Source organism: Triturus cristatus, chromosome 7, assembly GCF_964204655.1.
Source record: "Triturus cristatus chromosome 7, aTriCri1.1, whole genome shotgun sequence".
In the NCBI taxonomy this organism is placed as follows: Eukaryota; Metazoa; Chordata; class Amphibia; order Caudata; family Salamandridae; genus Triturus; species Triturus cristatus.
In genome coordinates this window covers 824,635,752-824,659,018 of record NC_140590.1, presented here as the reverse complement: position 1 = coordinate 824,659,018, position 23,267 = coordinate 824,635,752, and the positions used below count along the sequence as shown (strand labels likewise).

Genomic DNA, 23,267 nt, shown 5'->3' with positions numbered 1-23,267 from the left:
TTACATTATCTTGCCCTAAAGAAGCCCATGTTTGGGTGAAACGTGTTGGCTGGCTGTTTTTATATGAAGTGCAACAGAAAATAAAAGACCAGAAAACACTCAGATGCGAAATGTTCTTTGTTGATATATTGCTGTATATTTGATTACATTTGCTTTTATATTGCCTCTCATCCAAACCAACTGTCAACCTGCTGCATAATTTGGCCCTGGATTTAGAAGTGCAAGTAAATTCGTTTTTTTTCCTTAGCCATCAGGAGCTCAGAGAAAGTGGTATGGCAGGCAGAGAAATCGTGATAAAATGTTGTGCACTGACCTGCAGGAGCAGGTTACTGGCAGTGCATACTCCGAGTCACACAGACCAGTCAGTCCCTGTCAACTGAAGGCTGAAAAGGAATCGGGAGACGGGAGACTAGCCCTGAAATGGGTAGTCTCCCGTCTGAATCGGGAGGGTTGGCATGTATGAATTTACCCCTAAATGCTCACAGTAGCAGTAACACTTCTTTCCACTCTCATCTGTGGGTCCTGTCCCTTCCACTTACGCAGATTAAATAAGGTCTGGTCGACAGTTACTTATTTCCACTGCCTCTGTCTGAGTAAAATAGTAACTCAGCTAATTTTGATTCGCGGCCGGGTATTTTGTTTTTTCTTAACTTTTAAATGTATATTTTCTCTCTATTTCCTAGCGGTTCTCATTGTATTTCTAGGCCTAGAGCTCCATCTATCGTCAATGTAGATAGAGATGATTCTTACCTTGTTCTTTTAAATGCGTTGTGCTTGTGCAGTAACTGAGCAAACTTTATTTTGCACCATGTTTAGGCTGATCTAATATCAAATTTGCTATAGTACATATTACCTAAAGATTTTGCGCTAGGTCAGAAAATAAAGTAGGCTAAATTTGATCTATTTGTGCTGTGTTGAATACATAGGAACAGTGTTTCCAGATATGAAACTGGGTTTGAGGTTGCACTGAGGCTGTTGTTATCTGTGAATTTGGAGTTGGATCAGTAGGTGTGGGGAAGTTGGAGGTTTGGCTAGATAGAGCAAAAACTCCCTGTAAGTATTTTATTGACCTTTCAACATATTTTACTTGATTTCCCAAGCATTGGTTGTTGAAATGTAAGCACGTGCAAAATATGGGAAAATGTGGGAAACTCGTAACTGTTTAATGGCAGGTCACATAACATTAGCCACTGCCAGTGATGGGAGGGAGTTGTCTCAGTAGGTTTGTAATCTGTGACAATCAGGTTACACAAAGACCTTTTCAGTACTGGCACTAATCCTCTGATATAACTCACTATGACTAGAACTTGTGACCAATATTTTAAACTTACATCACTGTACGCATGCATCAACCCCCAGAGGTTTTCAACTAGAATTAGAATTCGTCCCCTTCAGGATACACCTAGATCTCTTGCAGATCTTTGCAATTACTCACTGATTCTTCTGGGATTACAGGCTGATGTGCAGGCTACACATGGATAGCTGCAGTTGGCATATAACCCCGTTGAATTTGTGTCTCCTTTCATCACCTTTCCCTTTATTTTGTATATGTTTTTTTGCGGATTTCTCTTTTTTTCCATACATACCCCCAGGGTGTACAGGTAATAGACAAAGTTTAGGACGACTTTTTCTTGTGACTGCCCTGGGTCAGACCACCCTATCGCTTGCACCCTGAACACCTAATCTCTTGAACTTTTTCCTCTAGCTCACATCTCACCCGCCTCTCCACTAGGCGGACCACACTTTTGGTGGTTCAGAAAGCAGTGTCTTTCACATGTTTCACTATCACCTTGCTGAGATGGACCCATTCACATTGAAATCACTGTTTTCTTTTTTAGGAGGCTGCTTCTTCCATTGTTTTACACCTCCATCACTACAGTATGGACCCGTAGAAAATGTAATCTCTGGTGTTTTTTTCAGGTGACTGCACACTACGGGATGTCTCTGAGCGGATACAACATTATGAAAACCTAGGGCGCTTCCACATGTTTTTATGCTTTCCTTGGTTACGTAAACCTCTTGATTCGATCCTAAGCACCTCTTCATCCTTGTCTTTCCCACGTTCCTCAAAACCCTCCATCCCTCCACACAGCCCCTCCTTGACCCCACTTCCCATAGCACACCTTCCTGTTCCAGTCTCCCATCCTCATCCTCCTCCTTCTCCCCTTCTTCCCTCTCTTCCCTCCTTTTCTAACGCGCCCATCCTGCTGCAGCCTCTCCCTCCCTCCTTCCTGCATGACTTCAGTCCTCATCAAACCTACAACATTCCTTCTCTTTCACTGAACACGGCGTGCGTCGCCTCCTTATGCATTTACTCCCTCTTGCTCCCTCTCTCCCCAGCTCATCTCTCATGCTTAAGCATCTACGGAAGAAGGGTCACCTGTGAGTCTGGGCGATGAACTCCGCTGCGCTCATGGAGTTTGCAGAGATCTACGCACTCTGCGTTACAGGGAGCTCGCGGAGTTTCCCTCGCGCGCGTTTTTCAACGTCAAGTTGGCGAGCGAGTGCGAGGAAAATAAACCTACTGGCGAGATTTTTCCTCGTTCGCGATTGTGAACATCAAGTTAGCGAGCACGAACGTGCCAAATCAACCTCCCGGCGAGATTTCTCAATGCGGGCGGTTAGATTGCTCATTGCGAGTGGTCGCGTATGCTTGCGACCGCTCGCGTTGAGAAACCGTTCGTGTTGAGAAAGCGGCCGCTCAACTAAACATCCACTCGAGTGGCAGAAAGGAAGCAGCGTCCACCTGCGCTGTGCATGGTGCCATTTGCAAAGATTGCTCAGTGCAGAAAAGCACCTGGCACTGAAAATCACAGCAAACATCATTTATCCAACGCACTCCGCTGCTTGCGGAGCTCCACGTAGCACAGCAGAGTTTTTTTTGCACTTTGCGGAGTTCTGTGTAGCAGAACTGTGTGAACTCCACCCACGCTTAGTCGCCTGCTTTCTTTTTCATCTGTCTGTCTTCCTCCCCTCCCCTCCCCTCACTCCACTCCCCTCACCTTACAGCACAGAGGACATAACCACATCTTCTTCACTCTTTAGGCTCAGGCATGTCAACGCCAGAACTTTCCATTCAGGAAACCTTTTATTTTCACCTTTCTTATGAAATCAAGAAAGCATAGGAACACAGGGGGATATGTACAGGGAAGTGGCGGAGAGACGCATTAGCCTTCCTGGCTTAACGCCTCTCTCCCACCTATGAAACGCAAGACTGCACCGTATTTACAACGATATGGTGCAGCCTTGCGTTTCCCTCTGCGATGGTGCTACACTTAGCAGTGTAATGCCAATGCAGGCACCCTTGCACCATAGCGCAAGGGTGCCTGCTTGCAGGGGAGGATTGTTTATGTGTAGGAAGCTGTCCCTTCCTGCACATTAACAATCCTAAAATGCCATTTTATCATTTTTATGTGTGCTGCTTAATGCAGCACACATGAAAGTCATAAAATGGATTTTTTTTTAAAAGATTGTTTATGTACAGGAAGGTGGACATTCCTGTTCATAAACAGTCCATGGCATTTTGCTTTTTCCATGTGTGCTGCATAACGCAGAACACATGGAAAAAGCAAAAAGGAGGAGACATCATCCATATCTCCTCGTTTTGCCAACTTAAGACCAGGTTTTCACTGGTCTTAATTTTGGAGCTGCCTCCTATGTATGCCACCCTTGTACATAGAGAGCAGCATCAAAAACAATGGGTGTTGTGGTGGAATTCCCACCGCAACACCCACTGCCCACCCCTTTCACGCTAACCATAGCGTGAAAGGGGGCCTTATTTACAAGGCAGCGTTAAACCACGTTAAGTGTCTTAACGCTGCCTTGTAAATAAGGCAAAGCCCCTATTGCCGCAACGTCGGTAAAAGTGACTTTGTGGTGGCAATAGGGGCTTGTACATCTTCCCCACAATTTCAAGCATCCCCCTTCACTTTTACATCTGACATTATGTGGGCTGAGTCGATGCATTGTTTACTGACAGTGATGCAAGAGTATGTGATGATTGTGAAGAAGATGATGGCTGGAGGCTTGTAAATACGGTGGATGGTGTTCTGGGTTAATAACGGCCTTTGATAGGGGTGGCACATAGCAGTGACTGAGGGTAGTTTGTAATACACTTGTTGTGCGTAAAAGCAACGATTACACTGCTGCTGCTTAATCTGTCCCTGTTATGGTGACAGGTTTTTGACTTTTTTACGCTCTGTAAGTATGCATGTGTCGGGATGTTGGATGTGGGCTGTACGAGTAATTGCACTAATAACCATGTATATTGCATTCACTAATACGTGTCAATTAGCTCACAAAGGAGACCTCTTTAGACACCTTAAAATAGCGAAAGCTGGGGAAAGAAGGTCCTAAACCTATACTATGCTGTTTGAATGCAGCTCCTTGATGCCAGTTCATAACTCACTGAGTTATATTGCAAGGATTGTAATTTGTGACCGTCAGTTGACACAAGGATCTTTGCAACAGTAGCAGGAAACCACTCGGGTATCTATCCAAAAGGCAAATATGTGATCTGCATTTTACATAGCGTTGTTTGTACCAGGCACATTATCCTTCTATGCTTTCTTTGGAAGAGTCAATCTTGTGAATTGACCTTGTACTGATCTCACCATCAAGTGCATTGACCACCTGAAGAATTTTAATGCTAGTATACCTTGATAAATGCTCAGCAGTACGTGTCTTAAACCCAAGATATTTTAAAATGCAGCCTGTGACCAAAACTGAGGTTTGCTAAAAACCTGACTTCCAATCATAGCGAGACGACTCCCAAGGGTGAACCTCCTTGGACATAGCACCACCTGCAACCCTCACCCTTTCTGTGCACTCACCACCCTGAATAGCACAGGCAGCTAGACGTCTACGATAAGACAAAGGGATAAGAAACACTCTATGGTTTTGCCCTGGTTCATTGCCAAGCCTGCTGTGGCACTCTTTCACATACAGCAGCTGCAGTATTTCTGTGACATGCACTTTTGCTTGAATGGCTGACACACCTCGCATGTGCAGCACCGCAAGAGCCACCAGTCAGAAGCAGTGCCGGCTTTAGCTCTGGAGGTGCTCGGTGCAACAATCTCTTTTGGTGCCCCCCGCCCCCAATGACCTCCTTCTCCACGGATTTCCTCTCTACCACCTTCCAACCGTGCTCCTCATCTCTCCAAAGACCATCACTCGCATGCATTCCATTGTTTTATAGCGCCACATATACCAGAGTAGGGTGTCAGAGCCCTTCACATCAGAGACACATTATACAGAGACAATGAATCATGCGTGTGTAAATCAGTCTTACATAAGACAATGGGCAATACAAGGCATAGGAAACACATGTCATTCCGTGGACAGTATATCATCAGAGTGTTTGGTCTTGAGATGCACAAACTCAGGATTTAAAACATACTTCAGTGGTTGGGGTTGGCTTTACTAAGAATGTATTTCACCGAATGAATACTTTTTACAAACGTTAGGATAAGAAAAGACTAGGGATCGATAAAATTAATGTTCTAATCTATACCATGCTGTTTGCATGCAGCTCTTTGATGACAGTTCATAAGTCACTACCTTATATGAGGATTACAACTTCTGAACTGCATGTAACAAAACGATTTTTGTGACAAAAGCAGTTACCCACTGAACTATTGACATAAAATACAGTTCTGTGATCTGCATGTTACACGTTCTTTGCAGCAGGCATATTAACCCTCTGCACGTTTTTATAATGAGGCAAAACTGAAAAGTTCCACTCGAAAAAACTCGATCTCTCTCCAGCAGGAACATTGATCCCCAGGTTAACTTGTCGTTTTTATTGTTGCCTTAAATCTGTTGGACATACAGCAGGTGCTTTTACAACCATGTTATTTTTAAACACAGCATCCCCTAAAGGTAGGTGCCAGGCGTGGCTGCCTAGGTCACACCTCCCTAAAATCGAGCCTGGTGGGGAGCACAAAGTGCTTTATAATATATACTTTATATTCAAAGTTACGTCGGAGCTCATCCCAACACCTACGGTTTTGAAGAGATAAGAAGTAATTTTAAAATCTGAAACACAAGTTATTGCTCTATGGCTGTGTTTGGCACTTCAATTGACATTCCACTTTAGTGCAGCATGTTTAGAAAGGTCTCCTTATAAGTGCCTGAATCAGTATCAAATATAAGCAGCATATTGATATGGCATTGTGGTATTACAAGGGAATGGCTGTATTTTACCCTCTTGTACTGCGGAACACAGGAAATGAGAAAATCTTAGAATGATTACAGGCAAGCAGTTGGTCTTTGGATGTGGTTGGGGTTGCACAGTTTGTTAGTAAAGTGTGCCTGTGCTTCTCAAATTGTCTTCCTTATAATGTCATAATTGCGATCAAGTCCAGTCCAGTTTCTTTCAATCGAACTTTAGCTCAGTCCTGGGTAGCTTTGGCACAGAGCAGTCATGCTTAACTCAAAAGAAAACACGAGCAAAGCATTTATCAGTACCAAACCAGTCAATTTCTAAGAAACACAACGCAATAAAAATCCCACTTTGATTTATAAAAAATAGTATATATTTTGATCTTTAAATAGAGATCAAAACAACAAAAATCAGACTAAAATGTTCATAAATAACAATTTTAAGTCCAAAAACATTTTTAAAAGTTTGTAAATAATTGCTTTTGCAAAGCTTAACAGTAGCCTATGAGCATCAAACAGTATGATCCGGAGAAAAGGCAAAGTTTACCGCTAACCGCAATGGAAGTCAGGTTTGGATGCAGATGCTGGGTTGGTCCTTGTCAAGATTTTACATTCGCACAGAAATATTTCCGGTTCTTTTTCTCATTGAAGGTGAGATCTGCAGGATCTTCTGCAACTTAAAGCTGTTGTTGCGCTCAGTGTCGACAGACAGGTGAAGTGCAGCAGTACATTGAGGTCTTAGTTCTCTATGGCATACGAGGCTTCCCACAAACCCGCAAGTAGTGGTATTCTATGAGCTTTGGGCTCTGGGCTAAAAAAACATTATCATTTGACTTTGGCTTGCAGGTTACAGTTCTGGTATGAGAAAGAGTACATTTTAGAACCAGAACTGTCCAGGACCTGGGAGACAGCTACTGTGTCTAGGACTCAATCTCACAGCTACACCAGGTGATTCCAGGGCAAGTCCAGGGGGAACTGGTTAGCCTTTGGTGCCCTTGACGTTTAACAGGAGGCTAGCCAACTAGCCCTTGGAGTCTCCTTACTGGTCCTTGGCCCGAGTGGAAGCAGGTACAGCCCCTGGGATGTCTTCCCACATGTTGAACAGCAGGAGCAACCCTTCTATTTACAGTCCTGTCTTAGCTCAGTAGAAACTGCAGGTGCAGTCTTCCTTGGTGCATCCTTTCTTTCTGAGGTCCAGCAGGTGCAGTCCTTCTTCCGTTCTTTCTGATCTCAGCTGTATTCTGAGACTGGAAGCCAGGGATGCCACTTTTATACCATCATTGAGATTGTGGGTAGGTAGGACTCAATAGTCAAGGGGGCTACAATTTCCAGAGGCAAGATAACAACTTTGGTATCATTTTCAGTGGGGTTAGCACTAAACCATCCCACAGTGAATCTCTCTCCCAAATCGAAGATGTTGGGACCCTTCTTCCCTGGGACAGAGCCATATGCAAAACCCTGAGGTGTGTCAAGTATAATGAGCCACCGCTCCTAGAAAACCGGTTCTGCAGCAGGGTTTTCCCATCTGGATGAGATGCCAACCTGTCTACCTACACAAAGAAGTGGGCAAGCTAAGGTGTGACTCATATTTTCGTCTCAGAGGGGGTAGCTACTTTGAAGCTGGGCCATCTGTGGCTACTGCCATTGGGCCATTCTGGCAGGAGGAGGTCACACCTCCTCCCTCCAGCAGACCCTTTGTTCCCCTTCCTGGAAGTGCTTCACATCTCTTAGCAGGCTGTCTCGGGTGACAACTGTTGCATTTAATCAGAAGCAGCTACTAGAAGTTTGGGGCAGGAAGTGGTGACTTTCTAAAGTGAACTTTGTATTCAACGTTACCATAGATCCAGCTTCACTATTAAGTTTGGTTTAATGTAACAATTAATTTGATACCTTGGAGTGCTAGGTGTGGTGGTCCCAAATGGAAGTTAGCTCTTACCAAGTAGGCTAGTGAAACGCCATATTGGTCATGGGGCCACAAGCCTTGCTACAGTGAAAACAACAATTTTGCGTTTTCACTGTCAGCACATGTAAAGTATCAAAGGAACATATCCTTCTGTTTAACACTTAGCGCCCTGCCTTGTGGACTACTAAGGCTTTCTGTAGGGGTGACATGTACATATTCAAAAGGAAGGAGGTGTATTTTGCCATATAAGATTGGCAGTTTCACAGCGGCTCGACTAGGCTGCAGTGGCAGACCTAGAGCCATGTTTTCACCTTGGCACTGTAGTGGTGGCACACTAGGTGCTGCAGTCCACTAGAGGTGATTAACTCTTAGGCCTGGATACACTTTGGATCATATATTGGGAATTATAAGTAAGTTAAAAATACCAATCAGGGATTAGCCAATTGCACATACACATTGAGGGGTCAGAGCACATGCAGCGGGGCCCGGTCAGCCAGGTCCCTTGCACTTCAGAGTTCAAAAACACATCATCATCAGTCCAAATATTTTGGGGTGATCATACAAAAAGAGGCACTTTCTTACACTATTGCAGTTTTATAATCATATATCATTTTATAATACATGGTAGCCTGCAATCCATATACATAAGCCTTTCTCTAATTTCCTGATTACTGCCGTATTGTGACTTCTCTAGTCACCTGTAATAACACAACTGTTCAACTGTAATAATTTATTACAGTTGAGCTGCAACATCAGACTGCCTGCTCTCAGAGCCCACCGCCAAGGTGACAGGCATGTCACTCAGCATAAGTACAGTGATCAAAACAAAGAATATATTTATGGCAACATTATTATGTTTGCTTTCTAAATCATTACAGAAAGACAGGATCTTTGTGCATGTTTCTACACATTCTGGGCCAAAGCATTAACACTATAGATCCTGCTTTTATTCTTCATGACTGCAACCATACTCTCTTTGCATATGAATGTGCAAGACACCAGGGTTTTAGGTGGTTTGTGACAAGGAGTAAAATACCCTCCGCTATACTTAAAAGGATATTGCAAGTTCCATCAGAGTTCCATGGCCTTATAAAAGAACTTTGTCTTCGGCCTCTTTCATCTATATGGTCACAAAACTCCTTAGTGATTTGCAATATCCTTATAATGTACAGCAGGGGAATACTTCATCCCATAAATAATGTGCAGTTTGTAAAACTATGTGACAGAATCCATCAAACTGAAACTTATAGTGCTACATATGTTCACCTCAACACCCATTCTTATATAATGTACATTTCAAACGTGGTGCGCTTCGGTGGACCAGACGATGGAATGCCATTAATGTAACTGTTAATTATGATAGCATACCACCCACAAATTAGCAGACTAACATGCTGCAATGACTTCTTACAACTTGGAGAATATAGGGTAGGGGAATGGTGCCCCCACAACATGGCAGCTTCAGGTAGTCATACAGGACTTTGAATGGGAGGAGCATGCATCTCCAAGCATGGAGAGGTGTTCCGCCCCTGTATGGTGCACAGGGAATGCAGTACTACTGGTACAGAAGCTGAATGTCTCGCACCACATCACTGATATCGGACAAGATACCATGGCAAGAAAAGTAACACATTGAAAGTATAAACAGTTTTTTCCAATCCCCATGGCAATGAAGGCATAAAACCATTCTAGGTATTAAAAACGCAAGATGGTTGATCTTCCCTTCCAGGACAGCACAGTGAGAAGCAGCACTTGAACCATCTGAAAGGCTAGTTAGAACTTCGAGGTACTCGCTCTTCGCCATGTTCCACTCCCACTTTTAACTGCAGTCCTTTGTGTCTTCAAGCCTTTTGGCTCTGGAGTTTTCTTTTGCTTTTTTGTTTGTTGTTTCAAATAAACTGATTGAGCATTTTTTTAAAGATACTTTTTTTTGTTGTGGTGATTTTTCATCTAAGAATTGTCTTGTTAAGGAATTTTGCCTTTGGACACTTGCGACTATTACTGCCACCTTATTCTACACTTCTTTGATCCGCGTTTAGAGGGTTGGTAAGGTGGCTTAGTGGCAAACATCTTTATCATCATTCCTTCTTTTGGAAAAGTAAGGTAAATAAGGTAAGGTAATGCTAGAATTTAAGAGAAGGAAGCACTTGCCGATACCTTTGAAGCTTATTAATAAGAACATGAAGCCACAAAGCTGACTCAAATCAGGTTTGTTCGATTTAAGGTAAGTGTACAGTCTTGAAGCTTCAGGGTGCTTTAAATATCCATTGTAACTATTACATTATGTCGAAGCAATATGAAGCAGAGTGGAAAGCAGAGTCAGCCCACCAACATCTGAACCTGTGATTTTGCAGATTACACAAACGTTTCTACTGCAGGCGCTTCACCAACGGAGCTATCTCACTTCTTCATAATGGGCCCTTCTTTTTCTTCTCAATAATAAATTGACAATCAAAACAGATAACACATTTAAGAAATCACTCGCATTGTAAATGTAATAAAGCTGTTTATAACATTCTCAAATCATGCTGTAACTTTCATCTGCTATCACAAGCACATTTTGCAAGACAGAAAGACTCACTGAAAATAATTCACGATTCTACTTTTATTTGCGTTTATGATTTTTGTTTTAAAAATATTTTTCCATTTTTTGGTTAAATTGTTTTGGTTAAATTGTCTTTAGTGCAGCACAGGCCTGCAAGTAGTCCTTATGAGGGCCAATAAACAGTATTTTTGCCTCATACCGAAAAAGAATATCCAAGGGAGCTTAGCCAAAACAGGGACTGATCAAAGAGCAATGCAGTGTACATTATTACATACATATCTGTTGGAAAAAAAACACTGTTACACGTTCGTACTGTATATGTCGCTGACTCATATGGTAATTTGCTTAAGGAAAAATACATGGATTTATACACTGGAAAACAATAGCAGACAAGATAAACCACAATATTCATACATAAAATATATATTATTTGTTTTAAAGGAACCCATTTGAATGCACACTTGTTGAAGGAGAGCCCAGCCCATGTTCCTAAAGGACTGCATTCAATATGAAATAAAGACACCTCTGGGCTTCCCCTTACCTGTTGCTTTTGAAGGAAAGTTTGTTGTAGTTGCGATTTTATAAACTCCATCCTCAATGTGGTGCTTTGAAAAGGTGCAATAAAAAGGTAAACTTGGGCACTAAAATCAATAATTTCCAAGCCCACCTCCCACCTGCAAACCTCACTATGGCCCTTTTTCTTTTTTTAAGTGGGACGAGATACTTCTGTTAGAAGATAGTGCCTGACTTCGGATGCTTGTGGTCACTATGCTCTTCTCAATAACTGCTCAGAGCGTCCTTCTGCACCAACTTACCCTAGCAGAGACTGATTGACTCTGAGTTTCAAATTAAAAGTTAGAAAGGCTATACATTTAAGTCAGAAGTGAGAAATGTACAGTTCGAAATGTAATGCAGCCTGAGGAACTGGCAATTAGTTTGAGCCAAAAGTTAGATTTTTTTGATTTGACATTTTTCAAACAGTAAACTAGGTTTTCAAAGGTACTCACCCATTCAGCATGGCACCCATAACCCCATCACTTTCCCGCACCGAATGCACCCTAACCCTAGAACGAACCCCATTACTTATACCATGCCATATTCCATCCGAACTCTTAGCACTAACTTAAATACAACCCTTAATTCTATGTATAATACTATCCACACTTTCACCCTTACCACATCTCTAAGGCTGATCTAAGGCTCACCCTGAATGATGCACACATACACCTCACAGAGGAAGGGTAGCGGGAAAGAGAGATGGATTTGGGCTATACATGTTTTCCCTCTCATATGAGATACTACCCTTTTTCCAAGATACTTCTGTGTCCCAATCTGTAAAAAACAAGTGGACCTAAGGGATGTTTATAAAAATGTACTGCAAGACCTCACAAGCACCCCTGAGTGTCATACTTCATCATCAGTGAGGAAGGATCGAATCAAAGCAGGTGTTTGTTAAGCGCGACTACTCACCCGTAAGGGTCTCAAGGCGCTGGGGGTTGTGGGGAGGGGGGTGTTCACAGGTTCCAGTCCATCAAGGAGGGGGTCTGTCGAAGAGCCAGGTTTTGAGGTTTCTTGTGAAGATGGGGAGCGATGTTATCTGTCTGAGGTGGAGAGGGAGGGCGTTCCAGGCTGACACCCAGGGGTGTGTTTGAGGTCATGCCGTACATTTGTTGGGACACAGAAGTATCCTAGAAAAGGGGTAGTATCCCATATTACAAAGAAACCACATATGGGACACGTTTGCTTTTAATTGACCGTAACCCTAAAATTATCCTTTAATTCTAACACCCACCCTCCATTTAACCTGGCCCCAATACACACCCTTCTGATCACACTCGCCGTTTCATAAAGCTAGACCTACCCCTTCACCTAATGCTAAACTTTCCCTAACCCATATCATAACCTTACATCTTACGTAGTTTAATTTAAATGTCTCGTAGCATTTTCAGTCTTTGTTCTCGTAATGCCTGATTTTTAATTGCATTTTTTGCTGAAGTATTTCAGTTTTCCAACTAATTCAAGCTTTTGACCATTGCCTGATTATGACAGAATGGCAGCTGACAGCCTCCATTGCTTTCAGTCTGCAAGTTAACTATTTGTTACCCCGGCTTCAAGGTACACGAAGCCCAAGAGTAAATGCCATTTTTCGATTATGTTTTTTAAGGAATTCTTACGCATATCTCAGTGCATTTTGGACCAAGTTGAAATCTAAAAAAAGAGTAAATCATTTGTTTTGAAGGTGTGCTACCTGAATATTGTCTGACACAAATATCTTAACCTAAATGACGTTAACACAATTATCGCTCCATTGGAATTCATAATAGACAATCTTCACCCAATGGTACTATATGTTTAGAAATAATATTTGGGATTGCAGTAATCCGACATTAAAAGGTTTACAAATGGTATTTTCTTCTATACATGAAGCTCCAGCTCTCCGGATGTGGCTCAGGAATGTTTTTATTCAGTTCAGGCAATAAGCCTCGGGATTATCCAGAAAACCATCGCACCAATGATACTCTGAATGCAATGATTTCATGGAGATTTATTAAAGATAAAATAAGACTGACCAGTTCAACCATGGGGGTTTTGAAAGCGCATCCTTCCCCTGGGCTTCTTTTCCACTTAGCTATATTCAGATGAGAAAGTTGAAGGTTGTGTTTAGCGCCATCTTGAGGAACATGTTTTGTGGGTAATCCATGTCTTTATGTTTTTATCAAGGGGTGCAGACTTAGCATACTTGGTTGCCTATGCCCTCCTTCACTTTGTTACTTGCATCTCAAAGCACTCATGACAGATCGCTCTCTCCCTCTTAGTGTTAATTAATCGTGTTCGTAAAGATGACAGGCCGAGTTGCACCTACTGTGAATTTGGATCTGTGAAACCCAACCCTTTGCTGGAAATCCATTGACCCACAAAACTGTTTTACAGTTCACCTGTGTCTTGCCTCTGATGAAACGCATGCCGCCTTCCCCTGGGTCTGTCTCCACATCTAGGTCTTGCTAGGCACAGGAGGTAAACCATGAGAGTGGAAACACTTAGTGAGTTTGGTCAGTGTGTTCCAAAACTCTAAACCATTAGTATTACCAACTACAAATTGATCTGTTGTGGTCCAGCTTAGAATGGGGGCTTCTGAGGATAACAGCCAGACACCCACACCCTTGATTCTCTTTACCGGTGGGCGAAACAAAGGCATAGATTACATGACCACAAACACACCAACCCCATTTTGTAGCCACATTTATAGCTGTGGCAGATTTCCAAGGTGAGTACAGGCAGGGCGGGCAGCTTTTTGAGAAGGTGGATTCTGTACTTGGGTATTGTTACAATTTATGGATATTGTAAATCCAATTATGGCAAGAACGTGTTGCATATTGTTGAAAAACACACCATATGGCAGCAGGGCATCTTCATTGCCTGATGTGCTGCTGGACATTAACTGAAGGGAGGGACCAGGGAGCATTATGGATCCTGTTTTATTATCTGAGAGGAAGTGGGGCAGACACATATTTAGAAATGCTTTTCCTGCGCAGGTGACCTTCTTGAAAGATGCAGTCCATCTGCTTGCTTTTGCACCTTCTTTTTGTGAGCACTTGTTTCGCATCCCCCAAAACCAATGCAGTGCTGCTTATCCCTAAAGGGATAGACTTTTTCACCCTTTCTCTTGCCACCAAGAAAGACTGTAATGTGTGTATGTCGCTTGTTATGAGACAGCTCACGTTTGTGTAGCGGTATAAATATGTGCATAAGCATAGTTTGGTTCACTTCCGCAGACTGTTCACTGTTGACTGTGTTAGCTCTTTCATACAACCACGGAAAAGGACCTCTAGACTTATACTGTGACTTTTGCTGCAAAACCTTGAGTATTAATGATTACAAATCTGGCTCGAAATCAGGCACTGCTCCACAAGCATCTACAAGTGGTCTCCATTGCCAATGGGCCAGAAGAAGCATTTAGGTGGAAAGTAGATTGAAATAGGACCGGTGACAGGCACATTGACAGATTGAAATAGGACCGGTGACAGGCACATTGACAGATTGAAATAGGACCGGTGACAGGCACATTGACAGATGAGTAATAGCCCCCAGCGGCAGCAATTTTCCACAGGGTACAGCAAGTCAGGCCTCCTGATTGTTGGAGCCATCCTTACAAATGCCAGAGTCATGCCCTCCAGTCCAGCATGCTACATTAAGTGTGGCCAGCTCCTTCTTACCCATGACGTAGCAGCACCTTATTGTCTTAAAGTGGGAATAAACAGTTCTGCAACCACATGACCAATAGGCAAGTCGGATAGATCACGGGTTATCATGGGCCATCGAAGCCCATGAGGTTTAAAACACAACCAATCAGAGAGATTGATTTCTAAACCTGTGGTAGAGTGAATACAAGGACTCTTTGACCTTGACGGATGGGTTGCCTCCTTTCCCCTCCTCTTCTGCTATATCTTCCATTTGCTTTGGTTATGTTAGTAGACCTTCCCAAAAAGGAAAACTGGCCGCAGGCATATCATGTTTGTTTTCAGAATATTTCCACTCTTCTGTCTCTGCTGGTGTTGAATCTCCAGCCTCCATTTAGTTTCCAGAGGTGTCCCATAATTCAGAAGAGAAAGCTTTGTGCTGCAGTTAGAGTTTATGGCGAGCACAGGGCAATGGGAAGAGAGTAAGATGTCCTGGTGCCTTGACACCAGCCTTAATGGCCTGATGGCTTCAGTAGTCATCTGAGAAGAAGGAGGAATGGATGGTCCTGGGGCTGGTGGTCTCCCCTGGCGGTGTGCAGCTGTCCTCCTCCAGTGGCCCTCCAGAGTGTTCTGATAATTCATCGTACTCACTGTTGTAGAACGTCTGTCCTCCGACAGGTGAGTGATAGGGTGGCCGACACCTCCTCCTGTGGCCCGGGTGCTCAGACACAAACTCATTGGACCCATTACTGCTGTGGAGGAAACACAAGGTCAGCTCTAAATGAAGATAAAAATACATTAAATAAAAAATATAAAACAATGCAGCTAACATCATTTTAGAAAGCTACCCATCCACCACCATTTGATACTACCTGGAAATCTCCAAACTCCTAGAATACATCCTCACCACTGTTTTGGAAATTAAGACCTGTGCTGTTTGTGCTTTTGCCTGCACCATCTAACATTTAGTCACATTCCTTTATGTTTAATTTGCTCAGCCTGTTCTTTGTACATCCACTTAATCACCTGCAAACCTCTGCAGAAAACACTAGGGCTCTTAGATATACAAGCACCTTAGCTAATGGTAAAAATGCTCTGCAGGAGATTTAGGCCCTCATTTATCATAGTGTTGTGTCACCCTTGCGCCACACAAGGGGCCGCAAGGGCGATGCAACACTAAAGTCAGATGTATCAATCCATGCCAGGTCACATTCCAAGGCCCTGCATGGCTTGATAAATTTGGAGTAACGCAAGGCAGAGCAAATCGCTGCCTTGCACTACTCTTTCTCAGGGAAGCATTCCATGTGTGGAGCGTGGGTGTTCCACACATCCACCCATGGATTTTGGCGCATTCCCTGATTTACCATTAGTGGTATAACTGGAAATGCGTCAAAATGCTATGCCTCCCCAGTTAAGGAGTAACAAGGAGAAGTATCTTTATTTCTCCTCGTTTTTTCCTCTTTCTATGTGTGCTGCATTCTGGCTAAGATTAACTCTGTTACTCAATCTTGTCAATTTGGGTATTGTTTCTTGTATTAGGCATAGTGGCAAAATGTTAGTAACTATGTAAATGTTATGTGTCATTTAACGCTGAGAATATTTTCTCATTGAACTTATGATTCTTTTAATCATTATTTTAACCTATGTCTTTATGATTATGTCATTTGTTGACCACATTGTATTCTAAACGTTGTCTCTGTATTAACTGTACTTTTAATTGGGCCTACGCACTATGATTTTGACTTGTGACTTTTTTGGTCTATGACTGATAAAGTTTTAAATCGAAAAAAAATCGCGAAACATATATTTCTATGTGCAAAGCTGTGAGAACATGCCAATAGTTAGGTGTTCCAGTTAAAATCGCATGGCCCTTTACATTATTCATACGAGTACTCTAAATCTACAATTCATGGTTGTTCAGGGAAGGAGATTTCGGTGTCAAGTACATAATTTGCAATAATTAATTAAGAAGTAAAAACAAAACATAAAAATATTTCCAAATAAATAAGTATAAAGGTTCAATGGACTTACAAATAGTATATTATGCTCTATAATTTGGCAGATTAAATTACTCTTAGTGTGCATTATAACAGTGCTGGTTTGACCGTATGTAAGGCAGTGACAGCAGCAATAGGTAAAAAGGCAATCACAAGCAAAGAAGGCTCTTTGTGATTGCCAATATGGGTGAAGAAAGTCTGTCTTCAGTTTTCACTGAAAGAATAAAAAGCAAAATACCAGTCCCCAACCCATGGCAAGCAGCACATGCATTAAAGGTGATACAGAGGAGATGCCCTGAAGCTCTTCAGATGTTAGTTGCAACTGCTTATCATGGGGCATATTATCAAGCCAGGTGATAAAATTATCGCCGCTTTAGCGGCAGAAAACTGCCGCTAAAACGGCGATAATGGGCTTGATAATATGCTCTATGGAATTCCAATTGAAGCCCAGGTTAGATGTCCTTCACATCTAACATGGGCTTCAATTGGAATTCCATAGTGCATATTATCAAGCCCATTATCGCCGTTTTAGCGGCAGTTTTCTGCCGCTAAAGCGGCGATAATTGTATCGCCTGTCTTGATAATATGCCCCCAAGTCCGTACATTCCTATCTAGTGCCTCCCATGCTATGTTGTTGTTACAGAGTAAAACAATACAATGCATTTGTATTTTTGTGGTCTGCTCGACAGGAAAACTGTCAATCTGAACTTTTCTGTGACTGAGATGCAAATTTTACTTCTTTGAAACATTAAATTATTGTTTCCGTCTTGCAGCTCTAAGTATGCAACAGAAAATATTCATGCGAGAGTAAGAGCAACCTAGCTGTCAAAGTAATTACATAAATACAATAACCGTATTTAGTAATCTTTTCTGTATACGTACATACTATTTTTTATAAGGTTTACATTTTACAAGTCAAACAGGCAGGTATTTGTCTGCACAAGATCATATAAGCAATGGATTCACAAGCAGACTTACATGAACTGTGGCTGCTCTTAGTAAAACCCAAAGAAAATATTATTTGTTTTACAAAGACTTATAAAATACTGAAGCAAATGATTCAAACATGGGTAGACATGATATGCACTATAGATAGGTTTGTGTGTATGGCCATTCTTAAAGTTAAAAGCATTGTATGCACCTAAACCACAATAAAACGTGTTATTATGGAATAAAAATAAGTGATGTGACAACATGATACAGCATGATTTTTGTTGTTATCTGTGTCTCAGTATTTAACTGTTAGCTTTCCAGCTTGTGGCAACTTTTTAACTGCATCTGATTTGTAGGTCAACAACGTTGTGTCACTGCATTGCAAAAAAGTATAGTCATTACACTTTAGTCTGTGGCTTTGTCAGCCCTTCATTATATAACAAGCAGCCTCTGCACACTATCTATTTTAGCTCCTAAGCAATGAGCAATGAACCCAAGGCTTCCTGTCAAACGTTTAAAAGTATTTGTCACCCGTTTCAGTCTGCTCCTAAGAGTTTTCAGTGTTCACAGGCCAGGCATTGCTATTGTGTTCATAACCTGTGCTTCAAGGATCATTGCTTCAGAGTAACTTAAAGGCAGATGATTTGCAAAGATTTTACATCTTATGCCACTTTCTAAGAAAAGCCATTACACGGCAGGGTACATGTTGTCAAAAGATCCTTTGTGGACCATACCAAAACCTTACAGTGGGCTTAGAGCCAGTTTATTGCTTACTTTTGGCTGAATGTATTGGTATTCCCATTTGCTTGCTTCTTATTCAATGGCTTTCCGTAATCTTCTTGTCTTCTTCCCTCCCCAGCGGCATAGCTTCTTTTTTTTCAAATATTTTATTAGGTTTTACAATAGATCTTAACAAACCAATGTGTATAAGAACATAGTTGCTGGCAGGCCGAACACAGTCAGATCAGCAGAAGTCAAATACAACAATATAATAAATGTACAGTGAGCAACAACATTCACTACAATATACCCAGCAGAGGTAGGACACCACCATACAAAAGGGGCTTAAGAGCCCACAAGAATGGAATGTACAAAATATAGAATCAGTCAAACAAGACTGATCCCCCAGAATACCCACCATTCACACATTCCAGTAAACCACTCACAATTGGGGTGGATAAGCAAAACAAGGGAACAGAAAATTGTGAACGCCACTAAGGAGAGCCAAAGACACACAATTGATGGACGGAATGCAGAACAAATCAAAACATTCACCCCCAGTCAAGAGATCCGAGTTAAATCCATCATTCTTTTGCTCACCATGCCACCCCAGTTTAGACCTGGCCATATGCAAATCAGTCTTGACCCTGTGCCTCATGGGAACAGTCCAGCCTGAACTGCCAAGCCAGGTCCTCCCTGGCCCGAAAACAAGCATCCTAGGACCGGTTTCGGGGTGTCACCCTTTTTCAGCCAGGATAGCTTGATTCCAGTGACACAGGGAGCCCGGGACCCACGTTTGGGCATACCCGGTGCACTTAGGGCGAGAAAGCAAAAGACACACAACTGATGGACGGCATGCAGAACCAATCAAAACATTCACCCCCCCAGTCAAGAGATCTGGGTTAAATCCATCATTCTTTTGCTCACCACGCCACCCCAGTTTAGACCTGGCCATATGCAAATTAGTCTTGACCCTGTACCTCATGGGAACAGTGAGCCCGAACTGCCAAGCCAGGAAAGCCAGCAGGGGCTGGACTCAACGCTGCATCGTCCGAGGCAGACACAGATCCTCCAGAAGGGGAGTCATTACCAAGCATCCGGCCCCTCATTCCATATGTGGTCAGGCCAACAAAATGGTATCCCATGTAGGTAGTATCGGTACCTTCCTAACCCCCTGACCCTCCTCCCGGTGGATCGCCACCCTTTCGCAGTCCACTCACTTTGTCAACTCCAACCATCAGCAGTAGACATCAGGAATCCCAACAGACTTCTAACTCATGGTCAATCGCCTGTGGGCAAGGATCAAGGCCAGGCACTCCACCACTTTAGTATCTTGCATGTCAGCACACCATGAAGTGTGAAATAGCCAACCTGGATATCATAAGACTCCCGGAGATCTGAAAAAGGACACACTTCTCCCCCTGCAAAAAAGAGCACCCAGGACATCAATCCCCACCGCTGGCCACTCACGGAGACTAGCTAGGGGTGGGCAGCAAACTCCACTCCGCCAGCAGAGTTCCTGGAGTTTTAGTCACTCCGAGCTCCGCTTGGAACATGGAGTTCAGTGAAAAACTCCACCTACTACCGGCAGAGCAGAGTTTACCGGAGCTCTTGCAGCACATCTATAGTTATTACTTGCCCCTGATTTTTATTGCTTCCCTGGGAGAGTGGGAGCTCCGTTCACATAACCACTTGTCCTCCGCAGGAGCCCCGTCTAGACCGAGCAGTGCAGATGTATTTAATATTTGCGTGTACGCAGCGCTTTGAGTGACTGTGCGGCACTATATTTGAGTGAGTGTACCATGCACAGAGACGTTCCTGCATCAGGTGTGGCACCAGGGGTTCTTTGGGGGCGGGGGACAGAATGCTCTTCTGGGAGGCGCTATATTGGTAGGCCAGACACAACACACTCAGGTGGGGGGGCTGGTGGGGTTCTTTGGCGGTATATATTGCATCATTGCAGCGACTGGGAGCAGATGGCGTTGCACATATCACAGAAGTCTCCTCTCTGTGGTCATCTATCCTGCCATGTTCAAGATGTCCGCTGCTTTATCCCTGCCTTAGATGGAGCTGTGTAATGCATGGTTTCCGTGCCCTGTTTCGACATCACCTCACGCTCGTGTGCTGAGTGGTGGAAACAGTGTGAGTGAAAGTGCCTCAGCTGATCAGCGCTAGCCAAAAAGATGGGAGTTCTACCTGGGCGGCTGAGAACGCACACCAGGCATTGATTCAAGGCTGTCAGGCAAACATGGGTGACAGGAGGCCCCGCATAGGAGGTCGTCCTCCACCTCCATGTTCCAAAAGCGATTCTCTGCCTCTCCTGGTAGCCCGTGCAGAAGGAGGGGAAGGGAACAGTTGACAACACGTTGACAACACTGCCTGCAGGCAAAGTACCTTCTGCAAGCAACCGCGCCCTCCTGTGCACGTGGCATGCTGGACTTAAGGTAATAGATATGCATAGTATGTTTGTATCGCTATGCTCTGCATACATGTGAGCACTGAGCAGCACTCACTGCAGCAAGCGTTACCCAAACCTCAAGGACTGCTGCAAGGGGATAAGACGAGGGGATGAGGCGGGTCGTAGGCACTGTGAATTAGGGGTGGCCGCACTGGCTGAGCACTACTCAGCCTGCACGTGGAGCTCCACAGAGTTCCATGGAGTTTTCTGGGAACTATGTGGAATTCCATGGTGTGAAACTCCGGGAGCTCAGGCCTAACAGAGACCCGACTAGCCCCTCCAGCGACCCCATCACCTAATCACCGAAAGGAAGCTCACAGGAATCCAGTGTTGGTGTATGAGTCTGCCGTAAGGCAGGGGCCTAAACATTACACGCAGTCCTAATCAGGATATTCGAAGCCCGCACTCTGGGAGCACGTGTTGGCCACAGTAAAAAATCCAATAGGCAATACATGGAAAGAGAGCCACACTCGGCAGCTCCTACACCCTCCCATAGAAAGGCTCGCCAGGGTGACACCCACTGAAGCTACGCCAACACACAATATAATTTCAAGCCGAGAGCAGCTAAGCCCCCCTCAGCCAAGGGCAAATGCAGCTTCCAGAAAGTAATGCAGCAATGCGAAGTGCCCCGATAAGGCGAGAGTAGCAGACCATCCAGCTACCAGAAGAATCTTTGGGGCAAATCCAACGGGAGTGCTGCAAACCGATAAAGAAGACGCAGCAATATAATCACCTTGGAAATGGTCACGCCGCCACTGACAGATAGAGGTAGTCTAGAAGGCAACAGAGCGACGCAGCCCAGTCAACACATGCCCAAAGTTCCCCTCATACAACAGTTCCAGGGAGCGGTAAACAGCCACTCCACCTGCACCATATGATGCTCCCACCTCAACGTCAGAGCCTTGGGGATAGGAGCATGCTTAGGGGCATCCCCCCTCAAGGGATAAATACACGGCTTGCCCCAGTTGATCTCAAGTGCAGAGTGAATCCTGAAGTCTGATAATGCAGCTACCACCCCTAGGAGGTCGGTGTACCGCCCCATAAGGTGCAATAATATGTCATCCCCATAAAGAAAGAGATAAGTACAGTTAGAGGCAATGTCCAGGCCCTGATAGTGTAGTCCCTGGCGAACCGTGCAGGCAAAGGGCTTCATAGCCAACGCAAATAACAAAGGTGAAAGGTGGCAACCCTAAGAGTACTCCACTCCACCGGTTAGGCCTCTGATATCACAGTATCAGGATGGATCCTGGCCATAAGATGCTTTGCCCACTTGACGAAGGGCAAACCTAAACCCCTGTTAAGTATAGTAGCATACAGGATTTCCCAGCGGAGCAAGTGGAACACCTTCCTAATGTCTACCGGGATAACCAAGGTCTCCAGTGGGAGATACTCCCAGCAATCTAAGGCCAGGAATAATTGCTGGATGTTAGGCATAGTGCTACGCATAGGAATGAAGCCTGTTTTCATAGCATAGAATTTCAAGAGACCTTTAGGGGCCACATCCTGCTGGAGCCAGGTCCCAAGAAAGCCAGCAGGGAATCCCCCTCAGCATGCTTAGGTAGCCCACAATTCAGATGTTAATATGCTTGGCTCGACCCTCCTGATCATCCAAGCGGGCGGCCAGGCACCGAGTCTGTGCCTCAATAGTTGATATGTGATGAATCGCAGACTGAACCACTTGTGTCAGTATCTGCACCATGGACTCCAAGGCAGTAACCCCTTCAAAAACCTTCTGTGAATGCTCATGGATGAGACCTAGCTCAGCGGAAAGTGAGTCAATTGTTCCCTACAATTGCTCCCCAGAAGCGTCAATGACAGCCAAGAGTTTATCACCATTGTCGTACATATATTCTGTGTCTCTGCTGCCAGCGCCCTGCTTGATGCCCTGCAGGGGGGGCACTCGCAGCCACGTTGTCCTTAGAGAATTGAGTGCGCCCCATAATGCACCAAGACAGGGCGTGGGCTCCCAGAAGGTGCAACAAGTAGAGCTACAGGAAAGGTTACCAATTACCCCGGTGACACAAAGGAAGACAGATCCGCATAAGACCAGGGCACCAAAATGAAGGGTATGAGACCCTAATCAGCCTGGACACAAGGCCAGAAACAATGAACTGAAGCTGATGCACCCTGGAGGGAACACATCAGTTCCATGCCTCCAGTCTGACCAGGGATGAAAGGGATGGTGGGTATCCTGGCACCCGGAAGGTATCCCTCAATAGTTACAGAAGTGTGCACTGACCCTGCTACAGATTAACAGCATAGGGCCTTGTTGCTCCTAACTCAGCACACCTCTAGAAGCCAGGGGGCAGCAACGCAACACTGAAACTCAAGAGCTCATAAGGCGGTGGGGGAGCTGACCAGTACGCGGGCA

At 44.0% G+C, this 23,267-nt stretch overlaps 1 protein-coding gene across 3 annotated transcripts in view; it reads right to left on the bottom strand.

The window, feature by feature from the left end:
* Positions 1-10,655: 10,655 nt before the first annotated feature.
* The window catches only part of FLT4 (fms related receptor tyrosine kinase 4), a 486,636-nt gene continuing 474,024 nt past the window's right edge, over positions 10,656-23,267 (bottom strand). For 2 of the 3 annotated variants that reach the window (XM_085617743.1, XM_085617741.1), the window contains one exon: positions 10,656-15,540. In XM_085617743.1, coding sequence (XP_085473869.1) covers positions 15,318-15,540 — 223 coding nt within the window. In that variant the 3' untranslated portion in view covers positions 10,656-15,317. The remainder of the gene's footprint in view (positions 15,541-23,267) is intronic. The other variant, XM_085617742.1, reaches the window with a different exon arrangement.